Source organism: Gobio gobio (assembly GCF_949357685.1).
Source record: "Gobio gobio genome assembly, chromosome: 23".
NCBI classification, from domain to species: Eukaryota; Metazoa; Chordata; class Actinopteri; order Cypriniformes; family Gobionidae; genus Gobio; species Gobio gobio.
This window is the reverse complement of record NC_137119.1, coordinates 26003264-26029369: the sequence shown is the minus strand read 5'-3', so window position 1 is coordinate 26029369 and position 26106 is coordinate 26003264. Positions and strand designations below refer to the sequence as shown.

Genomic DNA, 26106 nt, shown 5'->3' with positions numbered 1-26106 from the left:
TAGCATAGTTAAATAAGGTAATATGCACAGTATTTGAAGTTCTTCATAATATTTCGAATAAAGCACATGTGTATTTTACACACTCATGTTTAATCCTGATCATGTTTATCTCGATAAATATTTACAAAATATAATATCTGTCGAATTGGCTTACATTAGTATGAACAATACTCAGTAATGATCTGTAACATTATTTAGTTAGTGTCAACGACGACGGTTTTTGTAGTAAGTACAATTCAGGCAGTATTTGGACACCATCGGCGCGCAGGACCTTTTCAGTCCAGTATGGCGGCGCCCGGTGGAGTTCTGAACTGTGAGGACTTTTCAATGTTTCAGGTAAAACCAGCGAACTCGACAATGGTCAGGATAAAAGTAGGCAGGATTCCTAAGCGCACATGAGCAGGATTTTTATGAGCACGGTTGTTGATGATATTTACGATCATGTTGTTCAAATGTCTGATCCTCGTTGGTCTGATGCACGCAGTCGTGTGGTTTAATGAGCAGCAGAGCAAACATGACACTGCTTTTTTTTTAAAATTATAACTGTATGCATTAAATGACAAATCATTTATACACAAAACAATATACAGAAATTAAAAGATTTTTATTAAAGCTATTAAGTACATATGTATGTGAAATATACGGATAGTTGACATCATAGATTCATAAACTTTTCTAACATCAGGATTTTATTTGATGGAAAAGTGTAATTTTAGGTGTTTTGACACTTCTCTTTTTGAATCATTTTAATAACCTCTTATTAATTATTTCATTTCATTTTTGGGATTTATTTCTATTAATTTAATTATGTCTGTGGTAATTCAGGTGTTCCCTTAGTTAAAGGCACAATATGTAAGAACAGTCCTGTATATTTTGACTTGTGTACTTAAATTATCACAGATGTTTCCATGAATGTTTAAATGTAGCGAAATAAGCAATTTTAACCAGGACCTGGACCGTGTCCGTGTGTCGCCTAATGACATCATTACCGTGTTACCCTCGGTTTTCGAGGGTTTTATTTTGTTGAAACCATGGAAACACCAAAGACACTTTAATATATTATGTGTTTTATTAGACAGGTGAGCAACTGTTTGGATATATTCATCAACAAAAAAACTAATTATTGTTATTTAGTTCAACACAGTTAAACTAATGTATCTAATATGATAAAACAGCACTGTGTTACCACACATATGCATGATCGGAAAAAGCAGAAGCTGCAACTGTGGCATAATAAAAGCTCAGTGAAATAAAGACGTCATCAAGCTACACCTTTGTTTAGAATAAGCGACGAAAAATGACATATTGCTGTGAGACTTCAGTAAAACCGCCCACTGTTGTGATTGGCTGACATCTTTGCATTCGAAATGAGCGGAGGGGGCGTGGTTTAACGAGGTCTACGAGGCACGAGCAGGCACGAGCTGCTGCCAGAGAGACGGATGGACCTGAGTTCACTTCACATCAGTTCTGAGCATGTCTGAACTGTTGTAGTTACAGCATATACTTCAGGTTATTAGTCTATTTCTAGTCGGAGGGACTGTCACTCATGTCAGAAAGTTAGTAACTTTAGTAAATTATGGATCAGCGCTGACTGGAGACGCGAACCGTTTAGAACGATTCAGTCCGATTTGGTGAACTGATTCAGTTCACTAAAAAGAACCGGTTCAAAAGAAAGATCGTTCGCGAACCGGACATCACTAATGTACCAGAGACTGAGCTCAGCGATTGCTAACAAAGTTATTTATAGTAACTACTGAGTTATGAGAGCGCTGTCAGCGCGAGTTTATTGTGTTTGTATCTGAGAGTTTCTGAATAAACACGAGTCCCAGTCACACCGAGTCCGTCTTCATCATTATTACCATCTTTGTAACACATGCAAAGTACCATTACAGCTGTCGAGATGAACGAGTTACGAGTAAGTGTTGATAATAGCATTATTTTTTAGATATTTTCCTATCATATGAAAACCGTCACTGCCAGCGTTCACTCGCATTGAGTACACAGCGCAAACAAAGACACAACAGCGCAGTAATCGAATGTAATCCAGTTTATTGTGGAGCTAGGCTGCCTAGCCCGGATATGCTCACGCTTACCCTCCTTCTGCTTAATCTCACGCCGCGTGTGGTGCCTCCGCTGTGGGCCAGATGCAGTACTGGGGGTCGGGGATGTTGAAGGCCGGGCCAGTGCAGCCCGAGCTTCGGCGTGTGTGAGGTTTATCTCTAAGGATGTAACTCTGCTAATGTTGAGCAGAAACGACTGTATGCACATTTTAGAACCGATAGACGCAACGAGGACGTACAAAAACACTGACTCACAAGATAAAAAACACCGTTCTGTCGGGAGAGAGAAGCCGCAGTGTGTGCACGAATAATAAATAATTAGCTACACATAAGAAATCACTGATCACAGATCAGAAGGAACTGAAAAAAGACTTCTGTTTTCATTTGTACATCCAAACACTGAGAAACTGCCAGAGTTTGCATGGGTGTGCCAGATTCTCTGGGCGGAGGAAAGGGAGGTAACCGTTCCTGCTTGGACGTCAAACCAGGAGACTTCAGGATTGGCTAGTCTGGCCTGTCATTTTCTCAAAGGCAGAGAAAGACAGCCAGAACTCGGGTTTACACCGATCAACATTTCTATCCACTTGGGGACAATATTCAGGCTAGGGGAACTCATATTAATGTTGAAAAACCTCATAAAATGAAAATTTCATGCCATGGGACCTTTAAAGACGTCGTTACAAAGTCCATCTCACTACAGTGGTTCTACAATAACTTTATGAATCGGCGAGAATAGTTTTTGTGCGCAAAAAAACCCAAAATAACGACTTGTATAGTGATGACGATTTCAAAACACGGCCTCATGAAGCTTCGAAGCGTTATGAATCAGTGAGTCGAATCATGATTCAGATCGCGTGTCAAACCGCCAAACTGCTGAAATTTGGCGATCCAAACTGCTCATTCTACTCACTGATTCATAACGCTTCGAAGCTTCATGATGCTGTGTTTTGAAATCATCATCACTATATAAGTCGTTATTTAGGGTTTTTTTGCGCACAAAAACTATTCTCGCTGATTCATAGAGTTATTGTAGAACCACTGTAGTGAGATGGACTTTGTAACGACGTCTTTAGTACCTTTTAAGGGTCTTGAGAGTGAACCGTGCATTGTGCCAATGGAGGCCTTTCAGAGCCATCAGATTTCAACTAAAATATCTTCATTTCTGTTCCGAAGATGAACGGAGGTCTTAGTCTGCTGTTTTTATATCTCTCCTTATGTCCTCTAGGAAGTAATAAAAGGGATGCGCACCATTGATGACAGAATTGTCCATGCCCTTAATACCACTGTGCCCACTGTGTCCTTTTCAGGCAAAGTGGACGCCACACAGACCTGCAAAGAACTTTATGAATCGGTATGTATCAAAGCGCTTTTATATAATCTAAAATGATTGTTAAAGATCCCCCTAATTATGTACTTGATGTGTGACTTATTTTAGTGTACTATAGTATGTAATGTGTTAATTAACAAGCCGTTTTCCTTTACTGTCTGTCTTTCAGCTCATGGAAGCCCATCTTTCCAGAGATAAGGCAATAAAATCATGTATTACAGATACCTCTGCTGTTGTCGGGCAGTTACGTGAAAAGAGGGCAAACGATAGTGACAACGTGTCAATTATCAAGCAACTCAGGAAAGAACAAACTAAGGTAGTACCGTTGTCTGCCACCAGGGGGTGTAGTCTCATGTACTCTATTGTTATGTAGTTTAATTTGTTAACTCATAACCAAAGCAATGTCATAATAAGACTAGAGGTTGCCAACTTACATATATAACAGACAATACGTGGAACACGTGAATCTGAAGACTTGAAGAAGTGTTTCTCAAATCCATGGCAATATTATTATATTGCACAATGGGTCAATGTTCCCTTTTATACAATGCCGTTCAAATGTTTTTGATCTGTAAGATTTTTTATGTTTTTATAAGAAGTCTCTAATGCTCACCAAGGCTGCATTTATTTTATTAAAAATACACAGAAAAATGAAATATTATTCAAATGTAAAATAACCGTTTTCTTTTTATATTTTAAAATCGCTGAAAGCTGAATTTTCAGCATCATTACTCCAGTCTTTAGTGTCACATGATCTTTCAGAAATCATTCTAATATGTTGATTTGATGCTCAAGAAACATTTATGATTATGATTAAAACAGTTGTGTAAATGATTATCTGATGAATAGAAAGTTCAAAAGAACAGCATTAATTTTAAATAAAATCTTTTCTAACATTATAAATGTCTTTACTCTCACACTTCATCAATTTAATACATCCTTGCTGAATAAATGTATTAATTTCTTTAAGTTCTTCCCCCAAAAAACAAACAAACAAATAAAACATTCTTACTGACCCAAAACTTTTGAATGGTTGTACAATGTTGCAAAAGCTTTCTATTTCAGATAAATACTGTTCTTTTGAACTTTCTATTCATCAAAGAATCCGGAAAAATATGTTTTACACAACTGCTTTCAACATGGATATTAATCATATGTTTCTTGAGCAGCAAATCATATCAGAATGATTTCTGAAGGATCATGACACTAAAGACTGGAGTAATAACGATGCTGAAAATTCTGCTTCGCATCACAGAAATAAATTATAATAAAATAAAATAAAGTGATTTCACATTTAAATAATATTTCACTATTACTGTTTTTTGTTGTATTTGTTATCAAATAAGAGCCTTGCTAAGCATTAGAGACTTCTAAAAACACTGATGAAACTTTTGAATGGCAGTATATAATACAAAAGGAGTTATTATCATTAAGTAAAACTAACATTAACATTTCTATTAATTGAAATAAAATATAAATATTAAAAAACTTAAACTAAACGAAAGTTAGAAATGTTGCCTCGACAATAAACAGAAAGTTTAAATTGAAGCGCTAAAATTAAGGGGAAATAAAAACTAAAATGAGCTAAAACTGAAATAAAAACAATTTAAACCTAAATAGCAGTATTTAAAAAAAGAAAAAGAATAAAATGAAAACAGCACATAACAAAAAATTCAAATGAACTAAAATAACAAAATGCTAATTCAAAATATTAATAATACTATAGTAAAACTAAAATAACATTCTTGAAGTCTGTTCACAAATGTCTGAAATCAAAATCTTCTCAATTTGCCTACAGTTAAAAATCATGCAGTCCGAGCTAAATGTTGAAGAGGTGGTCAATGACCGGAGTCTGAAGGTGAGTTTTTGAGTGTCTTCTATTGATTTTATTAAATATGAGCTGTTTACATTCAGAAACATTTGTCACTGATGACATTTTCCCCTCTAGGTTTTCAATGAAAGGTGCCGAATTCACTACACCCCTCCCAAGATCAAGTGAATGATAGTTCCACTGTCAATATGAACCACACAGTGTTCTGAGGACAACACCTGGAGCTGAGTCGGGACATTGAGCCCAAACGTCCTTGTAACTCATCCCACAAACCCTCCTCCACCAGTGTGCTGTCTATGGCTTTGTGTTTCTACAGTGAAGGAACACTAATGTTGCCCAAGTCCTGTAAACCTTTTTGTATAAATATTGTACAAAAGATTTTATTAAAAATGAAATGTTTTCCAATTGCTGAACTGTTGTCTGTTATTTGCTTTACAACACAGCAAAGAATGTTCGTTTGACGAGAAGATAAGATTCTTGATCTGTTCTCAGATGTTGACATGGCCACTTGTGTCAAAGTTTAAAGCAGGGGTTTTCAGTTTCTTAGACCCCACAGGCTCCCTCACATGATGATCCTCGTGCAAGGGACACCCATCCTAAAATTTAAAAGGCCGGTTCTTGTATAAAGGCCCAATTTATACTTTGAAAAATATTATAAATTTGTCAAAATATTATTTGGATATTTAGTTTCTCTTCAGTTCCATTGCTGCATTAAGTCTATTTATTTATTTAGACTAAAATAATTTAAAAAATGTATTTTATTTATTTAAATAACTAGTTTCTATTCAGTTTTATTATATTTAATATTTATTTATAATTTAAAATCAGATTTATTTTAATTTAAATCAAATCTTTTGAATCTGATTATTTAGTTTCTATTCAGTTACATTATAATTTATCAACTTATTTAGACTAGTTATTCAGATATATCAGATTATATTTTTAATCATTATGAAATCTAAATGTTTTCGTTACATTTATTTGATTTATAATCGTTTTATTTTAAATCTAAAATATTTTAAATCTAATATTTAGATTCTATTCAGCTACATTAAATCTTTTTAATTTAGACTTATTATTTCAATCTAAAATCTTCTAAAAAAATGTCATCTAAATATTTTTATTAGACTCCCTATCACTCATAACTTGAACAACGAAAGTATATGCACACACAAAAAAAAACATTAACAACTTTCCATCAATGCATTTTATGTAAATACAATACATTGTAGGCAGTCAAGTACAAAATTACTATTTACTGCATCAGTATCACTAAGTACAAAGCCAAAAATGTGAAGACCAAACTATCGGCATGAATAACTAGATGTCAGTTAATTGTTTTTAGTGTAAGCGAGGGAAAATTAACTGTTATTGTACAGCTATACCAAAAACAATGTATTTAAAGGATTACTTCATTCCCAATGAGTTATACTGCAGGTAGTGTTTACCCACTAGCCAATAAATACACGTTCATCCATGTTAAGGTCATCACATATACAAGTCAACATGTTTCATCTCCAGATGTTAATGTAAACATTTACTGTATAAAATGGTAACAGAGGGATTGGGATATTTTGGGTAATATTCATGACGATTTGATCTTTCTGGAGGTTTGCTTCAGAAGTATTCAATGGCATCGTGATGAGCCTTGGATGTCTGAATGCTGTGCAGCTCCAGTTTTTCTCCAGCATGGGGCAGGGTTTTATAGACACGCAGATGAATATAGTCTTCCTCACCTACATGCACCTAAAACAGATCATTTAGAAAAGTGCATTTAAAACGATTATAGTTAAGTACTGTAAGCGTTATGAGGCTTGCTTTTAAACGTACACATTCATTACATTAACAGGGTTCCCCTATAAGTTCATTCATAAAATCACACAAGTATTTTTTCCTACCTTGATGAAGTAATTTCTTCCCGCAACAACTTGCGTTTTAAAAGATTTGGCGGTGAAAACGTCAAACTTTCGCCCAGCTTTATCCTCCGCATGAGACTTCATCTGAGGAAAAACGGGAGTTAACTTGTCAGTGAATGTTGTAGGCTATATGACACATCACTTCGCTATTTCTGTTTTTCCGCAATGTAAAATTACCAACCTCATCACATATTTTCTGCACCTCTTCATTGGCATCTTTCGCCTCGGATGTTCCGCCACAAAGTAAAGGCATTTTAAATACAGGTTAGGTTAATACAAAAATACTCGGGAAAGTCTGCTCACATTCACTGACTTGAAAGTTTACTTCCTGGTTATCACGAGACATTGGAACAGGCCATTTTTGTGGAATAGACTAAAGAGGGATGTAACTTAGTAGTGTATGAGAAAGACCTGGTAGCTGCTCTGCTGTTGTGCTTACATATATGGCTAAACTTGATAATTATTATTTAACTTTAAACATAAAATATTGATATTCTTTATGGTACTGTATCTCTGTTCAAATTTCATCGCCCCCGTTAAGTGGTTTGAACCTCGTATTACCTCACATGATGTAACTAGTCAGGGCGTGGATAGGTACACTGCTAAGAAATATTTACACGGTAAACGATTATTTTTAATTGAAATAATTATTTTAACAGTGAAAATAACGAAAAGTCAGTAGTTGACTTACATAAACTTCAAACCCAGGTGAGTCCAGAGCAGGAGACTAGCCTACTGACACGTCTACTGAAAAACTGAATTCAGGTAAATTGGGACAAATTTGCCTTTGAAATGACAGGGAGGAAAATGCCCCACTAATCCTGAATTGAATTTACCCCATTTTTGTTTCTACCTTATTTCACAAGATAATTTAATGTAATTTTATTATTTCTTGCTTATGACTATTTTGAATTTGGTTTGGTAAAGAACACGATCAAAAGCTGAAACTCGATATGCAAAGAGGTTGCCCTTAAAGATCTAACTCATTGTTAACTTAACATTGTTAACAATGTTCAGTACATTTGAATGAAACCAAACACACAAACCAGTAAATCAAGGTTTTTAAGGTTATCAGCAAATGTTCAAGCTGAACCCAAACATATGAAAAAAAAAGACTTTCAAAACATTTTGAGCATGATTGTGAACAGGTCTTGTTAAAATGTATAGAAATGGCAACATCACTCCTTCAACTCATATCTTCATAATAGATATCCTTCAAATTTGTCTGGAGAATTTGTTATGCAGTTTGCCCGTTTTTGCCTATCAATCATTTATTCATCATCATGTGTGCATCCATGTGTCCATTCATCCCCCCAGCTCCCTTTACTAAGACATTATAACACATGGTTAATGACTAAACCATACAAAATGTCTAAAGAACATGTATTACAAGTACTAAAAGTTGTTTTTACTTCAGAAACTAAAAAAGAAAAAAAAACTTAGAGAAATACAAAAACCTTCTTCCATCTATTACTGATATTTTTGTTTCTTCAGAGTGTGCAAAGTGAAGGTCACTTAGTTGTGTAAGGCTTTATCGTGACCATCAGAAATTTATGCAATGAAAAAAAAATGGTTGCCTTGACAGCAATTGTACGCATGTATTTTATGTCATACTCGTACACGGGCACGTGTACTCATATTGTTACACAACCTGCACTCTTATAAAACCAGTCCGACTCCCACGGGTGTAGTATTTGTGTTCTTCAGTCCTCTGGGTGTTATGTTAACTTCCTTCTCTCGTTTACGCTTGGTTTCTGACTCTGGGATTGTTTTCAGCTGCTAGGTAAGATATGATTTTAGTGCATTTATGTTTATATAGTCAATAGGTTAGTAATAATGTTTAGTAGTGCTTCTAAGTGCGCTTTGTTAAATATTTTCAGATAACAAGTTGAATATTCTTTTTATTTCAGCTCACAATGGGAGATCACAGCATTGCCCGTTTAGCACTCATAGTGCTTTCTGTTGTCATATACATAATCTGCATCATATTCAATGCACTTGCTGGACCAGGAAAAGGTATGTACTGCAGATAAGCTGAATGCTGTTTCTAAACGAATTATACACTGTAAAAAATGGTTTTCATGATTGGTTATCACTTTTTAACTTTTTTCAAATCAACTTAAATAATTAATGTGGTTCAGATAGGTTGATATTTCGAGTTTCTATTTATTAAACCAATCTCACTGAATTCAAAATGTTAAGGCAAACAGGTTACTTACTTTTTTAAGGCAAGGCAAGGCAAGGCAAGTTTATTTGTATAGCACATTTCATACAAAGTGGCAATTCAAAGTGCTTTACACAGAAATGGAATTAAAATATTCGTAAGTGAATAAAATAAAACATATATATAGTATAACCGCTATCTGGAGTGGAAGAAAATGGAGAGTCGGGTTTACTTTAAAAATATTTGTCAGGTAACTGTGCGTTTAAACAGTACCCTTACAGACAAATCTTTTTGGCCTAACTGGAGGGCTATCTTAAGTTAAACCAACAATATTTTTGTTTACAGTGTAGGTGCAAAAGTACATTTTGGCCTAATATATTGCTACAATGTTGTTTTATTCATCCGCAGGTCCTTATCGGAACACCACTAGTGCAATATCAAATAAGTACAATACCGAAATCACTCCCTCGGGATGGACCTTCTCAATCTGGGGTGTCATCTACACCTGGCTGTCCCTCATGCATGCTTACATCCTCTCCACTACCTGCAGGAGGTATGCACTTTGAGAATCAAATGATAAAAAATAAATTGGTATGTAATAATATGCTGACGTTCATGAGATTTATGTATATTGTTATCACAGGACTGTTTATGGTCCAATGTACTGCAGTCCTGCTATATTGCCGTATGGATTCTTCATCACCTGGATTATAAACATGCTGCTGAATATAGGCTGGCTTCTTCTGTGGGACAGAGAGTAAGGGAAATTCTGATATGTTGATATATTTAAACAGTCATGCCCGGAGGGGATATTTGTTTTTTATGATTTTTTTTATGATCATTGTTCTTTATGAAAATATGAAGAAAAGGTTTTAGATGTAATGGAAAAACAAAACACTGTTAAAACTCAATTTGGCATTTTCATTGCGTTTTCACAAAAAAAAAAAAAATGTGTATTAAAAAAAAAGATTTCACAGGAATAAATAGCATTTTATAATGTATTAAAATAGAAAACAGTTATTTTAAATAGTAATTTTTGACAAGAGATTTATTTCAAAAACATTAAATAATTGTAATATTTCCAAACTATATATTTTTTTTAATGATTTTTTTATGATCATTGTTTTTTTATGAAAATATGAGGAAAAGGTTTTAAATATAATGGAAAAACACAACACTTAAAACTCAATTTGGCATTTTCATTACGTTTTCACAAATAAAATTAAACAAAATATATATAAAAAAAAGATTTCACAGAAATACATTGCATTTTAAAATGTATTAAAATAGAAAACTGTTATTTTAAATAGTAATATTTCACAATAGATTTATTTCAAAAACATTAAATGATTGTAATGTTTCCAAACTATATATATATATATATATATATATATATAGTGCTGTCAAATCGATGCACGATTAATGGCATCCAAAATAAAAGTTTGTGTTTACATAATATATATGTGTATACTGTGCATTATTATGAATACCGGTATATATATAAATACACACACACATGCATGTATATATTTAAGAAAAGAATGTTAATGTAAAAATTATATAAGTATATATACAATACATTTCTTAAATATATATGCATGTGTGTATTTATATATATATACATAATAATTGTACACAGTACACACACATATACTGTATTATGTAAACAAACTTTTATTTTGGATGCGATTAATCATATTATGTATAGAATATTTATATTTTATTCATAATTACATATCTTTGTCTCATTATAATTCTTTTGTAAATACATTCTTTGCATTTATTTAAAGGGTGATGATTGCTTCATTCATTTTCCTTGCCTTGATTGCCTTTACAAACTACGTGATGATCTTCTTCACCTGTCATGCCCTCAAACAACATGGAGCCTGGTTAAACAAATATCACAAAGTAGACCTCTGGTGCATTCGGATATTGGTGAGATATCATTGAAATATTACTCAACAGCATCACAACCTTGATGCATTTTTTAATGTTGCATCTTCAACCTTGCAGGTTCAAAATGGCATTGCATTATACACAACGTGGACGACTATTGCCACCTTGATCAACTTCACTGTTGTGCTGAGATATGATGCTGGAATGACCCAATCAGATGCAGCAACCATCTCTCTCTCAATTCTTTTGGGCGAAGCTATTTCTTGGTAAGACCTTGAAACTACTATGTTAAATAAATGAAAGATGGTAATCTTGAGATTAATGCGTAATGATTTTTACAGGTTTATTGTTGAGAACTTTGTGTTTGAAAAGCACCTGCGGTACATTCTGACAGTCTTCCCTGTTGTCATTGTGGCTTTGAGCGGAAACATGACAAAGAACTTTAACTCTGCGGATCCAAGTCGCAATGGCATTTATATAGGTGAGCCATAACAAACACTGGACATCATAATGGTTTTGTTGTTATGTTCTTAATCTGTAGTGTATTTCATGACATCAATATTGTGTGTTGTAATCCACAGCTGTTCTACTGGGGTTGGCTTGTACACTATTTGCCATCAAAGTGTTGCTGGTTATATGGAGGCATATTAAACATCCTATCTACACTGGGATGAATGTAGACGAGGACGTGTCACAGATGGAAATTGCTGAAAAGCAAAAGAAGTTCTTCAGTTAAATCGAACTGTTCATATAATTTTATTTTATATTTGTAATCATCCTACAATATGCTTTTTTATTAATGGTATTTATTTTTTTAATTGTTCAAATGTGTACATTGTTTATGTACTGCAAAGCTTGTGTAACTGAGTTACACAAAATGAATGGCTCTTATCAGGGCAGGGGGTGTAGCTGAACATCTGTACTGTGACCATGAGCTGAGCACTGTTATGTACAATTTTTCTACAGCAATAAAATCATAAAACTCACTAGAATCAGTAAAGTTTTAGAGGAGAAGTCAAGAGGCTGGTGTGGTGATTGAAGACTGAGTTTTCACAATATTGTTATATCACATGTCAAATGAATGAATTGAGTATTGTTCTATGTGAGAACAGTTGCAAGTGTATTGTCTAATAACGCAAGTGCTTACAGGTGATGTCTGTATAAAAATATCGATATTGTTGATGAATAAAAAAATAATATAAAAAACAGATATTTTTTCATGTCTTAAAAGTATGATCTTCTATCTTTATTACATTTACCATGTGGGGGGGTCTGACTTATTTACACTGTTAGAGATTTTGATTCTCATGCTAAACATGGCCAAAATTTCACAAAATGAGTTGGACGTATGACGGCGTATTTCTGTGCCAAATATAGAGGAGAGTGGGGACGGTTGCAACACTTTTTGCATTTTCTTCAGTTTCTCAGAGACTGTTTTTATAGGAAAGCCAAAAATGTAATACCTTAAACCCAAATCTGTCAGCTACCCACTTACACCGCTGTAACTTGCGTACATATGATAATATACATACAATTTATACTTGAATAGACAAAGTCAAATGTTGCAACAGACCCCATAAAAGGGCATGGTTGCAACATTCATTCAAATGTAATAAAAATAATTCCTTTAACATAATATTGCAATTTCTTTATTTTATTTGTACACAGACAGGGTAGGGTCTTCACTAAGTTCAATTAACTTAAACAATATTGGTTATATAGCTTACATTCATTGTTGTCATGTCCCTACACTGACAGCCATGATAAAACTCGCTATGCTAGCTTCAGTAGCTATGTCTTTTAGAAGCTAAGAAAACACTGATTAAAATGCCATAACATTATAATGCTTCACGCAAACAGTTTAGACAGTATGACAAAAACTCTGAGCATGAAAAAAATTACTTTTTTACTTTAAAAAAATATTTTTTTGCAGAAGGAATGGTCACATGTGGCTTCTTTCTTCCAGAAAGTTAGAGGGGCTATATGAGCATATCTATAGTATGAATATCATCACTCTAGCTCATTCCTGATTGAAGGAATATTCTCTCCTCTACTCCTTCAGGATTCAAATAAGTTTCCGAAAGCTTTTTTCGAGTATGGCACTGTATGACATCATAAAGAGCTAAATTCCTTGTATGGGCACTTTTCCCGGATGAGCGCTAAGTGTGTTTCTTATTGTGAGGGAAAGATAACCTCGTTCAGCTTCCCAAATAACGCAGCTTTAAGGAAACAGTGGATGCAGTTTGTTTTTCCGGAGCAGCAACAAAGTTCTGCAAGTATTTGTTTGTTCCCGGTCGCGAGTCGAAACCGCAGGCAGGTGAGTGAAACTGCATCAAATGTCTGGGTTTTGTTGGCAATCGGCGCGCAAGTGCATCTTATGTAAACAACACAAGCGTATAGTGAATCGAAAGTTATCCAGGAATAATGCCATGATGTAGGCATATTGTGTGTGTGTGTGTGCTCGTGTCTCTTTAGCTCCTCCCACTGCACACCTCCACGAGTTCGGCTGTTCTCGGGAAAGAATCGGTACAGCGTATCTGTCTTTTATAAATATAAGGAATAACTGACTAATAATAATATACTGTCTGTATATATAATTGGAACTACTTTTGCCGTGCATTACCCTGAAAATAATTGCGCAGTTTAGGACGTTCGTCAGCCAATCAGAATCGAGTATCCAAAGGCCCCTGTATAGTATAAGATAAAACTAAAGAGTCTTCGGAGATATGAAGGATGCAATACTACTCTATAGGTACTCAAGATTTAAATGAGATTGGCTGAAACTGTGTGTTTTGCCCCCTTTAAATTTTGTGTTATTATTATTATTATTAAAAGTCTAGGAAGCAAAAGGAAGGATACGTTTATTTGTTATTTTGTAAAATAATAAAATTGTTAATTTATTGTAAATAATTAAGGCATCCTCTTCCCTTGATCGTTTATTGGTTCCCCCTTATCCTAGATGACATGTTGTAGCCATAGTTTTTTTTTATTTTTTTTTTTTATTGAATCCATTTCAAAAAACAAACAGGCATTAACATATTATCAATGATATACATCAACAATAAAACCAAGCAGCATAATGTAAACAAAATACTAGTAACATATTACATAATAAAAAATAAGTAAATAAAATGAAATAAATAAAAACCTAACAAACATGAAAAGCAAGTTATAACAGAATAAATAAAAATTTCGGGGGGGGGGGGGGGGGGGTAATCCATATATACTGACAGTAATTTAGAGAGCTTTAAGGCATTTCTCATTTTTAGTTGTTTTAAGGATTTAAATAAAAATTTAAAGTAATTTTTAAATGCCTCAAAACATGGAAAAACTTTAGCAAATCTACATTTGTGTAGGTAAAATTTGGCTACAATCATCATATTATTACACAAAAATTCAATGTCTTTGTTGTCCAAAAAGACACCAAATTTAACAATATGATAGTCAAAGGCAGGTATTATATTTTTTGTCTCCAACCACTCATACAATTTGTTCCAAAATGACTTAACAATCGTACAATTATAAAAAAGATGTTCCTGAGATTCAATATCTTTTTGACAAAATGTACAGACATTGCGTTGTAGCGTAGCTGTGAGATACTCCATGGCACTAGGTGGCAGCATTTCACTGTGTGTCTTCCTCCCGCACAGGAAGAAAATTGAGCGGGACAATTTGTGTTGTTGTTGTGGGCTAAATACAGCGACGGACTCAGAAAGATCTTAATGCGGATATTAACATTTTATTAATTCCCTTCTCTGTTGTTTTGAACGTAAAGCTATCGTAAATGTAACAGGAATACATTACCATCGAAACTTTCAAATTGTGTTAACAAAGAAGAACTGTAATCGGCGAATGGCGGTCAGCTACCAGTCATGTTGATAGTGAAACGAAGAACCGGACTATCTGCGGGTTTATGAGATTCACTGGCGGGGGTTTATGAGCTTCACAAGCCGGGGTGGTCCTCAACACGATGTCGCAGGTCAGTAGCTACCGGTGGACTTAAAGAACATAATCACTGTTGTTTGTAGCAGCAACCGTCTGTGGCGCAGTGTCAGTGCCTGTGTTTTAAAAGCCAGTGAGCTCCCTACCTAGACAGCATCTTTGAGCATCATAGGCGCTCATAATTCTCTCTAAGTAAGCAGTACACTAAGTATTGAGACAAGGCCAATGTCTACGAAACGAAAGTAGATGTGAAGTGACAGTTCAGACTGATATAAATATCTGTTTATATATATACTGTATTAACTTACCGTTCAAAAGTCTAGGGTCAGTATGATTAAAAAAATCCTTTTTCAGCTAGGGTGCATTAAATTGATCAAAAGTGACAGTAAACATCTTCACATTGCTACAAAAGTTTATATTTGCTATTCTTGAGGACTCACGGTTTCCCCTAAACAACTGTTGTCAACATTGACAATAATAAGAAATTTTCTTAAGCACCTAATTCAGCTTTGCCATCACAGGAATAAATAACTTTTTTAAATTGTAATAATGCACAAATATGGCAAATATTTATTGGCATTCAAATATCACAAATATTTTTAATCAAATAAATGCAATGCCTTGGTGAGCATAAGAGGCTTCTTTCAAAAACCCTACTCTTTTGAACGGTATTATTATTAGATAGATAGATATAGATGTGTGAATTCTATAATGTATGTGTTCTATATGTTATTTATTTATGTATTTTTATTTAAGTTTGAATCCATTATTTCAGGTCAGAGCCAAAAAGAAGCTGCATTACTATCAAAAACAGGACATGTAAGTAATGCGTCACTTTCAAAACAGCTGTATCGGAAGTTAATATCTTAACTAGCTCAAGTAAGATGTACATTTCATTTAATGTTTCTGCTGATTTTCAGAGCCCAATCTAAACAAAGTGATGTCTTTGCCCTGCCTGACATTGACACTCTCTTCGATAACGTTGGTACTTATATTCTTACATTCACCACATTGCTAAAAATCTCCATTTCATCGTCATTGTTTCATGCCATTCATTCATTGTGTGAAACTATATTCCATGTTGTTGTTATTGGTAGATGCTGACTCTGAGCCGGGTTTGCCTCTGCTTTCGCCCTTGCCCAAAAGCACTGGTGTAAATAGTCAAAAGAAAAGCTCATGCGATCCAGAGGAGATGAAGGCATCATCTAAACGGGTACACAGAGTGAATCATCAGAAATCAGTTTGTTCTCATTGCCACTATGGGATGTTTTTTGTTAATCAGATCACTCTGATTGTCAGGTACACAAGGATTTTTTGATCCAAGAAAATGGCATTCAAGAGGATGAAATAATTGATAGAGGTAACCCTACATCCACAACAATCTCTTATCAATTGTATTATCATGACTGTATAATTTCTGGCTATTATTGCAGATTTTCTTTAAAAAAGCTTAAAATTTGATAAAAAAAGATTAAACACATTTTTGTTTGTAAAAAACGTTTGACGGCGCAATATGTAAGATTTTTTTGATTAAAATATCCAAAAACCACTAGACCTGCGTACTTACATTATCCCAAATGTTTCCAAGAATGTTTAAATCCAGATATTTCAATTTTAACCAGGACACGGACCGTGTCTGTGCATCACCTATCAATGACATCATACCCATGTTACCCTCGATTTCCGGTTTTATTTTGTAGAAACCATGGAAACATTAAAGACGCTTTAATATATTCTGTGTTTTATTGGACAGGTGAGCAACTGTTTGGATACATTCATCCACAGAAAACTAATCATTGTTATATAGTTCAACACAGTTAGTCTCATTGTTTAAATCATGTTTTCTTGATTTTACCGCGAGTACTGTTTTACCATGACTAATATTGATCTAGCTTACTGCAGTTTGCAAGTGTCTCATAGTAGCCTTCAAATCAACTCGGAGAGTAGCATTATAATATAACTTTCAACACACTGAAATGTATCTAATATGATAAAAGAGCGGTGCGTTACCCCACATACGCATGACCGGAAAAAGCGGAATCGGTTGTCTGCAGCGTAATAAAAGCTCTGCGAAATCAAGACGTCAACAAGCTACGTCTTTGTTTTGAATAAACGACCTCTAGCGGCACAAAATTACATATTGTGGCTATAATAAGAAACATTATTTTTGGCCATTTAGAATGTATATATTAAATAATAAAATGAAATGTATTCCTGGCCGGGCAAGCAGAAAAAATCTTTACTTTTGATCCCTGTAATAGAGCTTGTTTTTGTAAATTTTTTCTGTGAATTTCATCACCTTTTAGGCACCTGTATTAACTGTCATATTTCTTTCATTCCTAACAAAGAGAGTCCTTTTAAAGAAATTGCTCCCATAAAGACATCCAGCCCTATTGCTTTGGCAACAGAGAGGGATGAATCTGTGGATGGAGTCAGACATGTGGCGGATCCTCTTCTCTTTGGAGTTGAGGATGAGGAGCCCATTGGTGGAGACTTAAGCAAGGTGACCTGCATTCAGCAGTCAGAAGCAGTGAAGGAATCTCTTTATGGGTAAGAATAAAAAGAGGCTGATAGCTGGTATTGTTTGTTTTTGTTTCACTATCTAACTCTTCCCTTATTTTCACTGCTCCGAAAGGGATAGCGGGTCTCTGGCATCACCACCAGAAAGGCTTGAGTTTAGAAAAGCTGCTAAATCAAATGCAGGTTCCTCTTCAAGGTCAGTTGTTAATGTGTAACAACAGTGTTGTACATCTGCATCTTTTATTATAATAATAGAAAATCTAACCTAAAATACATTTTTTTAGCATGAAGCTTGCAAAAAACACTAAAATGTCAGAGCAAGCCACCCAGTCTTCACCTCCAGAAATGAAGGAAGAACCAAAACTTCGGGAAGCAGAGCAATGCAGAAATCAAGTGATGGAGGATCCAGGTAAAGGATCGTCTTTCCAGCAGAAGCTTAAAAAAGCCATGATGCCTAAATCCCCATGGTGAGTTTAAATGTGATGTTCTGAACTTAAACCAAATGTGCCATTGTGACTTTTTTGTAACAATTTTCCATTGATAAGTTCCAGGAAACGAGCAGCAGTTCCAGCTCCTCCACCTGTAGATTTAGAGGAGGACTTCATGATCCTGGACGATGAGGCCCCTGTTCTTTTCATCATCCCTCGCAAGGCAGAGGCCAGCAGGAACAAAAAACCTGTCCCAGCAGACACTGCAAAGGAGAATGTTCTTACAGAGCCGCACTCCACAGATCAGCTCTCGCCGAGTGAAGCAGAGGCGACTAATCAGCGTGGGGCGGATGAAAAAAAAAGCAAAGCACAAATTGAGTCTAGTAAGCAAAAACCGAAAGGAAAACGTGGAAAAACTTCAAAAAAGAGTGGCAAAGACTCTGTGACTCATGATGGTGTAGAGGATGGAGCAGACCCTGTAACCGAAGCGCTGGAGGACCGGGGTTGTGATCAGACCTCTTCTCAAACTGTACAGGCACACAAAGAAGTACAAGCAGGTAAATCACACGTTTACCAAATCTTAGATTTATGATGTATAAAAATGCAGTATACTTTATCATTGCAGTGTTCATTTTGTACACTTTTTTTTATTTAGTCTTAGTGCTCTGTCAAATATAGATTTTATAATATTCATTCTACCTTGTCCTGTTTTTGTTCAGTCAGGTTTTAGTTGACAAAAATTCTGGGCATTTTAGTCTAGTTTAAAGGAACACGCCAACCTTTTGGGACTTTAGCTTATTTACCGTATCCCCCAGAGTTAGATAAGTCCATACATGCCATTCTCATCTCCGTGCGTGCCATAACTGTCTGACGCACCCACCGCTAGCCTAGCTTAGCACAAAGACTGGAGGTAAACGGCTCCAGCTAGCCTACTACTCAATAAGTGACAAAATAACGCCAACATTTTCCTATTTACATGTTGTGATGTGTATAGTTACATCGTGTACTAAGACAGATGGAAAAATTTAGATTTTCTAGACCGATATGGCTAGGAACTATTCCTGCGTAATAATCAAGGAACTTTGCCATACCATGGGTGCAGCGGTGGCGCAATGATATTACACAGCGCCTGAAAATAGGCTAACTTCCATCAACATAACCTTGACAACCTGCTTGCATAGAGAGCGTGCTGGGGACTATTTTCAGGCGCTGTGTAATATCATTGCGCCGCTGCACTCATGGCACAAAGTTCCTTGATTATTACGCAGGAATGAGAGAATAGTTCCTAGCCATATCGGTCCAGAAAATCACAACTTTTAATTTTCCATCTGTCTTAGTACACAATGTAACTATACACATCACAACATGTAAATAGGAAAATGTTGGCGTCATTTAGTCACTTATTGAGCAGTAGGCTACCTGGAGCCGTTTACCTCCAGTCTTTGTGCTAAGCTAGGCTAGCGGTGGGTGCGTCAGACAGAGTTATGGCACGCACGGAGATGAGAATGGTGTGTATGGACTTGTATAACTCTGGGGGATACGTTGAATAAGCTAAAGTCCCAAAAAGTTGGCGTGTTCCTTTAAGTCAATGAAATTTGTCATATTTTCTTCATGCTGCATAATGTATAAACTGATAATAATTATTATTTTGCTCAAATTATAATCACAACGATTGTTGTCATTTGAGAAATGTATTTTTGCATTTCATCAGAATTATTGCACTTTTACCTACAAACGCAAACCCGTACACATGGTTTATTTCACCTTATCTAGTTTCCTGATTTATTATAGGCTATTCATCATATAAATTAACACTTTCTCGCTACATTATAAAAACTGGTAAAACAAGAAACTTCTCTCAAAAATGAACTAAAACGAAATTATGGAAGATTGTGATATATTGAAAGAAGTTTACATCTCTGTCATATTGCTTTGTGTGATGGTTACAGGACAGAAACGGGCAAACAGCAAAGAACCTGAGCCTGCTGAACTTTCTGACAAAGATGAAACCGATGCAGCGGATGCAGGTGGCAGCCAAGAAATCCCAGTTCCCACTAAAACCACTAAGAAATCCTCAAAATCATCTAAACAGGAGAGGCCAGGGTCAAATGCGAAGAAGGAATCCAATAAAATCACTGCTGCAGCAGCTCTGCACTCCACAAAGTCAGTGAAATCCAACAAAAATAGAAGGAACAGCAAAAAGGAGGAAACTGTCTCTAAGACAAAGAAACGAACTTCTAAACAACAAATAGAGTTGGAACAGAAAAATCCTTCCTGTGATGAGCAAGAGCATGAACCTCCACCTGCCCTCAATGAGCAAGAGGAGGAACAAAGAAAAGGTAAGTTCCTCTGGCTTTTGCTTAGATATGCTGTGCATTGATAATTACAAAGCAGAATTGGCATTTTGGTAAGATGGGAGTCTAACACTCGAGACTCACAAATTAGGCATACCACCAGTCCTGTGTTGCTTAACCTACAATCTTTTCTGTTTTATTTTTACATTGTAGCTGTAAGTAAACAATCTTCCACCAAGGAAGATACCATGGATCCAGGCAAAAAACAGAAGAGAAAAGAAAAACAGAGGCAGGAACCAAAACCAAAGGATCCACCAACAATTGTGTCTGACTTTTCGTCAGAAAGTCCTCTGTTTATCAAGAGGAAAAGAAAACCTCCAGGATCATGGTGGCTCACTAGCCCAAATGAAAGTACCACAGAGCTTCAGCCAAAGGAGGTGTTTGATACGTCACAAGAGTTGAAAGCCAGGACAAAAGCGTCAACGATGCAAGCAGCTGCTGTTGATTCTCTCAGGCCTGCCCAGGGGAATCAGAAGAAACCGAAGACTCACAATGTGTTGCATGATGTCAAAAAGTTGATCGCAGGTGGCAATGGACATGATACTGGAGCTGAGCAGAAGACGGCTAAGAAGACTGGTGGTCGAAGGAAACCAAAATCGGCAGCCACTCTACCTCAAGTGGCATCACCAGCTCAAGTGTCAGGAGAGGAAGTGGGAGCTTGTCCGAATGAGAATGCAGTGGAGATCAGTCCAGAATTCTGCAGTCCTCACAAAAAGCGCAACGTCCTAACAGGTAAACTCATTCCCAAACAGATTTTACTTTGAATGATTGAAGTTTTTGTACTTACCTTTTCCTCCGATAAATAAAACAGGTGAGAAGAGAGTGTTTGACTTGGTTTACTCAAGAGACATTGGCTCTGCACAGAAACCACCTTCCTCTTCTCTTAGAAGACCAGAGAGTTCTGCATCAGACAACTTTCCACAGAAAAGACAAAGAAAAGCTCCTTCCAATTGGTGGGAGGCACAGCAGTCTCAGGAACCAGCTGATGAGCTTCCACCTCCTCACAGTCCTCCACAAAAGTCCAAACTATCGAACACTCCTCTTCGTGGTGCATGTAATAAGGAGGCAAATTCAACGAAATTGCAAAAAACTAAAAATCACACCAGGAACATAAAAAGAAACATAATCAACACGCCAAAGTCAATTAAACGCTCTTTAGCCTCAATGAATGCCATTTTTGCAACTGAAAAACCTGAAAATATGGTCAAAAGTGGACAAAGGAGCAGAAAACAGGGACGCAGAAACCTTCTTCACTCTCTTGAGGACCAGTCAGATCACTCAAGTGAGACTGTGGCCCAAAGTGACGATCAGCTGCAGGGAAACGGACGCGCCTCCTTTGGCTTCACCAGTGGTGTTACCGTGGACCCGCCAGGGACCAGAAAGAAGATGAGTGTCCGAATATCCAGTGGACCCAACACTTTATCTGATGTGTAAGTTGATTTATAAAAGCCTACACAAATTATATTTACACCTGAGTGTAAATAATAAAGATGTAGATCTGCAGATATAGTCACTGTTTAAAATGTTTTTGCTTTTTTGTGTAGTGACGTTGCTTTCAGAAGTGGGCCGTCATCAATGCTTGAGCTTCAGCAACATGATGAAGAGGATGATGACATCGGTGAGAATTCATGAGCAATATATTTGTATATCTGCAGTGTCATTCCTGTGCCATTAAGTGGAATTGCAAAAATAGGTTTATCAAACACTTCCAAGTGTTCAAACTCGCACGACCGGTTGAGTCAATGTTACTCTGTGTGCCTCTAAATATTTCCACAGAACTATGTGTTTACACTTATCAGGGAAATTGAAGTGCTTTAACACAATTTGTAACTGTAACTCCTTTTCTTTTTTCAGTTTTGCCGTCGTCTAGGTTGACACCCCATGTGCGACAGGCTCCACGGGTGTTGGCGCACTGTGATCTCTGTGGGCCTCCATTGAAGCCTGTTGTCCTGGAAAATGAGGACTGGGACAACCTACATGCGTGGTTCTCTCACTTGTGGCCCCCAGCCTCGAAAAGTAATTACATGTACAATCACAAATAAAACAACAAGCAATACTTTATATCAGGTGTAGCCATGTTACAGGAACAGCTTGTGTTGAATGACGTATTCATGAGCACAAAAGTGACAGGACATGAGTTCCCCCTTACTTGGGCCTGAACCTGTAAACTTTGTGTTAGTAGACGTTCATCCACACATGCAAGTTCGCTAATTACGATCAATAATTAACATACTTGCATTTTGTTTGAGAGTTATTTTTGATTATCAAAACATCAGAAGCTTTTTGAAATGTTTATATGGGACTTATCTTATACCCATGGACCCCTTCACTGAGTTGGGAATGTGCTTCCAATGAAAATATTTGTTTCCTACCACTTAACATTGTTTTCCTTTTATCAAGCTTATTAATGATTTAAATCTTCTCTTGGAATATCTAGTGGTCAGCAGGGGTTTTTCATACATGTAGCATTAAAACAGAACAGATGAGGAAAAATTATAGCTTGGTCCATAATTCATGGGACTCCAGACTTTAAAGCCCCTAATACTTTTGTGTACTTTCCTTATGATTTTTTACAATACAAAAACAAATTTTGATTTCATGTTGACTTTTGAAATGGCATGAGCATAACCATAGATCAGTCCATTGATGCAAGTATGGTTTCAACCGTATTCAGCTCTAGTATTTATAAACGCATTTAGAAACTATAACTACTACCGAAGTATCTTTCACCAATAGATATTTAACATGAAATGACAAAATAAGAATTACTACTGTTGGTGTTATCACAGTAAAACCATGATAAATTGTCAATAAAAAGGGTGTTGATATGTGAACACTGTCCAGCTGTTGGAGATGTTTGACTTCCTCCACAGTGCATTAAACCACACAATTCTCAGTAGGATTCAAATGTGTCATGCAGTGCACCACACAGATAATTGGTCTTCGCTGTGAGGTTCGGTGCAAAGCACATTTAATGCTTATCACATGAAACATAAAAGCCCAGGATGTGAGATGGACACATTGGGGTTGGGGAATCATATTGGGGGCGGTTGTTTGTATCAAATACAAAGACATACACATTTTGCAGCATGAATTTTTGCTTCTTTTCAATTACATTTTTTTTCTTCATGTGCTGTTTCCCTTCTAGACGGACGAGTTATTAGTCCTGATGACTTCCACTGGTACTCCCATGGAGGCCGAGCAATGGGTCACACGGTTGACCTCCAGAGCGGCTCTTTCTCGCACGGAAAGATTCTGCTAGGGTCGTTCATGAAGAAACCCTCACAGGTGGATGATATGGTTTATGTGAGTAGAAAGTCTCTTTTTTAATTGCATAACCATAACAGTGTCTTGTAGCTGTTTGAATTATAATTGTAAAAACAAGTTGAGAAGATTACATGACAGTTTCTTGTTTTGCCCAGTTTTATAAATAATTCTAGAAAATGTTGTCATTCTACACAAGCTCGCTCTGTAATTTATTCATGTTTACATTACATTTACATTATATAACATTTCAACCTTACTGTGTTTCTCTTTAATAAGGTATACAGCATCATCTCAAGTTGTGTGCGTGTTGATATTGATGGTGTAAAGTCAGTCTACAATTCTGGAGAAGTGTTTATGATACCCTCTGGTGAGTGAAAGCGTATTAATAAATACTAATTATTAATGTGTTCTTGATTTCCTAAATTGTATTTTATTTTTGTGTTACAGGACAAGCGTATAGCATCCACAACCTGTGTCAGGAACCTGCAGTGCTGATTTACCACAGGACACAGTCCAATGATACGCCGAGCTGATTGACATGATTTCTTTGAAATATTCAGCTGCATCATTTTTTTTAAAGATAAAATTGCAGATGCTTTTGTTTCAAAAAGTCATACACTTATAGTTGTCTGGCAAAGCTCATAAATGCTAGTTACTTTTTGTGTAAATAGCTTTAAGAAAATGTCAACCCTAGAGATGATTTTATGATGCTATGATGTAAAAAGCTTTTCAAAACCGTGGTCTTCTCTTGTTGTTTCCTCTCTGAATGCAATTCTAGTTTTTGAGAACAAATTTGTTGGGTGGTCAGCAGGGGTCAGCAGATCCTTTACTATATTATATTGCTGTGCATGTCCAACTTTGCCTCGTTTTTATTCCCAGAAGTAGTGCTGTTTATTTGATGTACATGTGAAAAAGTGAAATCTGTCCTTCAATTTATTAATAACCACCTCACTTACAGTTTCCATCAGTGTAATCTCATGTGTGATTTCACTGCATTTGTGCTTGTAATATTGATATGAACTCTTCCTCTCCCCAGTTTGGGAATGTATTTATGTATAGACCTGTAAGAAACATGTTTGTTTGAATGTTGCTGTTTGAAAGCTCATCATTCTGTTCATGTTCCATCAATTCTGAAAGAGCAATGACCTGCAAATGCCGCCACATCACTCGAAAAGTTTTTTTTTTTTTATAAAGCTAAATTTTATTTGAAAGAAGCAAAATAGATACCAATAGTTATCAGACGTTTCCTTTTTTTAATTAAAATTATGTTTATAGACATATTCTTAAGACTTTATCCTCATTTTTGTCTCTAACAAGACAATTTATCCACCTGGTCACTCTAAACCATTTTTGTAAAGACTTGTGCCCGTATTCTTAAAGCTTCTAAGAATCCTCTCAAAAAGTTCCTATAATTTACCTTAAAAACTTCTACGTAGGAGTCTTAGCTTAAGAGTGATCCAGGACCGATCTGAGAGCAACTCTGAGCGAGGAAAATACAAAAACCTTTATCTTGGTGAAGAGTCGTGCCATTGTTACGGGAGTGACCCCGTTGTTCTGTTTGACAGTCTTTTGAAGACTGGTTGGTTGTCCAAGAATGCTGTTAATGTTGTAGGTAGCTACTTAAAGGGGCACTTCAGCGCTGGGAAGATGAATGTGTATTTAAACTGTCATTTATGTTGTAGAAATGTGAAATTATTTTTGAATTTGGTGCCTTCTAGACTGATAAAAGACAGAAAATGTAATTTTGTCTCATCATGTGGATGAAAGACAACAACTCCCAGAATGCATTTGCTTCGCTGTCCAAGGAGGCTACTCCCAAAGCCACGCCTACTGGATACATCTCTTGCCCACCGCAGCACCGCCCCCACTGTCGTTTTGATAGTATAAAATAATTTCGTTCAGTTAGAGAATAGACACCACAATTAAAAATTGAATGTGTGTTTTCTATAAAGTGTTAGTGAGCCGAACGAAAGGCACGGCAGAAACGCAGTTTTCAGATCGCATATGGAAGCTAAACTTTCATAGGAATTCATTGAAAAGTTGAAACACTCACTTTGCTCCGTACCGCTCCGTTATGAATGCCCGAGCGGCAGCTGGCGTGCGCATTTACATTCTGTGAGTGAGATCCCTCCCCTGTGGGCGGGTTCTAAACATGCGGAACTAGCTCCTGTAGTCTAGCCTCGGGCCAAAAATCCTCAGATGACGCAAAATGACAATATTTGCGTCATCGGGGGATTTTTTTTCCAGAAATAAAATGCATAATTCTCTTGTCTCATGGGGACATGAGGGGGGAAAGTACCATAATTCTAATATACTACCGGGTTTCTACTGATACAAAGCTTAATGTTAAATCACTGAAGTAACCCTTTAATGTAGCCTATTTGATAGGAAATGGACAGCG

The 26106-nt window shown here is 36.1% G+C and overlaps 4 protein-coding genes across 7 annotated transcripts; 3 read left to right on the top strand and 1 right to left on the bottom strand.

The window, feature by feature from the left end:
• Positions 1-278: 278 nt before the first annotated feature.
• mix23 (mitochondrial matrix import factor 23) lies at positions 279-5628 on the top strand. Its single transcript, XM_079805552.1, has 5 exons — positions 279-336; positions 3286-3411; positions 3557-3703; positions 5186-5245; positions 5336-5628. Exons 1-5 carry the CDS (start codon positions 286-288, stop codon positions 5384-5386), a joined length of 435 nt encoding a protein of 144 aa, XP_079661678.1. The 5' UTR covers positions 279-285; the 3' UTR covers positions 5387-5628.
• Positions 5629-6323: 695 nt separating this feature from the next.
• Positions 6324-7471, bottom strand: LOC307120035 (cystatin-B-like). The gene is made up of 3 exons (XM_079806861.1): positions 7316-7471; positions 7117-7218; positions 6324-6964 (listed from the first exon to the last, which is right to left on the bottom strand). Exons 1-3 carry the CDS (start codon positions 7385-7387, stop codon positions 6836-6838), a joined length of 303 nt encoding a protein of 100 aa, XP_079662987.1. The 5' UTR covers positions 7388-7471; the 3' UTR covers positions 6324-6835.
• A 222-nt stretch (positions 7472-7693) lies between these two features.
• On the top strand, positions 7694-12378 carry LOC307119447 (uncharacterized protein). Of its 3 annotated transcripts, none has more exons than XM_079805720.1 (8): positions 7694-7842; positions 9045-9150; positions 9707-9851; positions 9942-10055; positions 11089-11233; positions 11312-11460; positions 11536-11675; positions 11776-12378. In XM_079805720.1, exons 2-8 carry the CDS (start codon positions 9051-9053, stop codon positions 11928-11930), a joined length of 948 nt encoding a protein of 315 aa, XP_079661846.1. In that variant the 5' UTR covers positions 7694-7842; positions 9045-9050; the 3' UTR covers positions 11931-12378. The 3 variants fall into 3 exon arrangements, with proteins under 3 accessions (XP_079661846.1, XP_079661844.1, XP_079661845.1); XM_079805718.1 differs by having other exon boundaries at positions 7694-7899; XM_079805719.1 differs by lacking the exon at positions 7694-7842 and adding an exon at positions 8824-8917.
• A 2455-nt stretch (positions 12379-14833) lies between these two features.
• LOC307119428 (uncharacterized protein) lies at positions 14834-25445 on the top strand. 2 transcript variants are annotated; one of them, XR_013815641.1, is made up of 17 exons: positions 14834-15173; positions 15912-15955; positions 16057-16121; positions 16234-16349; positions 16436-16496; positions 17485-17686; positions 17772-17852; positions 17941-18123; positions 18202-18641; positions 20034-20423; positions 20592-21170; positions 21250-21868; positions 21983-22056; positions 22293-22454; positions 23587-23744; positions 23990-24072; positions 24153-25445. XR_013815641.1 is itself a non-coding variant. In XM_079805691.1 (17 exons), exons 1-17 carry the CDS (start codon positions 15165-15167, stop codon positions 24236-24238), a joined length of 3360 nt encoding a protein of 1119 aa, XP_079661817.1. In that variant the 5' UTR covers positions 14834-15164; the 3' UTR covers positions 24239-24990. The 2 variants fall into 2 exon arrangements, 1 of the variants encoding a protein (XP_079661817.1); XM_079805691.1 differs by having other exon boundaries at positions 23982-24072; positions 24153-24990.
• The last annotated feature ends 661 nt before the right edge of the window (positions 25446-26106 follow it).

Coding starts and splice junctions, on each gene's coding strand:
- mix23 (XM_079805552.1), top strand. CDS start 286: ATGGCGGCGCCCGGTGGAGTTCTGAACTGTGAGGACTTTTCAATGTTT. Junction 337..3,285: donor AGGACTTTTCAATGTTTCAG/GTAAAACCAGCG, acceptor TATGTCCTCTAG/GAAGTAATAAAAGGGATGCG. Junction 5,246..5,335: donor TCAATGACCGGAGTCTGAAG/GTGAGTTTTTGA, acceptor TTTCCCCTCTAG/GTTTTCAATGAAAGGTGCCG.
- LOC307120035 (XM_079806861.1), bottom strand. CDS start 7,387: ATGCCTTTACTTTGTGGCGGAACATCCGAGGCGAAAGATGCCAATGAA. Junction 7,219..7,315: donor TGCAGAAAATATGTGATGAG/GTTGGTAATTTT, acceptor GTTTTTCCTCAG/ATGAAGTCTCATGCGGAGGA. Junction 6,965..7,116: donor GAAGAAATTACTTCATCAAG/GTAGGAAAAAAT, acceptor GATCTGTTTTAG/GTGCATGTAGGTGAGGAAGA.
- LOC307119447 (XM_079805720.1), top strand. CDS start 9,051: ATGGGAGATCACAGCATTGCCCGTTTAGCACTCATAGTGCTTTCTGTT. Junction 11,234..11,311: donor TCTGGTGCATTCGGATATTG/GTGAGATATCAT, acceptor TCAACCTTGCAG/GTTCAAAATGGCATTGCATT. Junction 11,461..11,535: donor TTGGGCGAAGCTATTTCTTG/GTAAGACCTTGA, acceptor TGATTTTTACAG/GTTTATTGTTGAGAACTTTG.
- LOC307119428 (XM_079805691.1), top strand. Junction 16,497..17,484: donor GGATGAAATAATTGATAGAG/GTAACCCTACAT, acceptor TTCCTAACAAAG/AGAGTCCTTTTAAAGAAATT. Junction 21,869..21,982: donor CCCAACACTTTATCTGATGT/GTAAGTTGATTT, acceptor TTTTTTGTGTAG/TGACGTTGCTTTCAGAAGTG.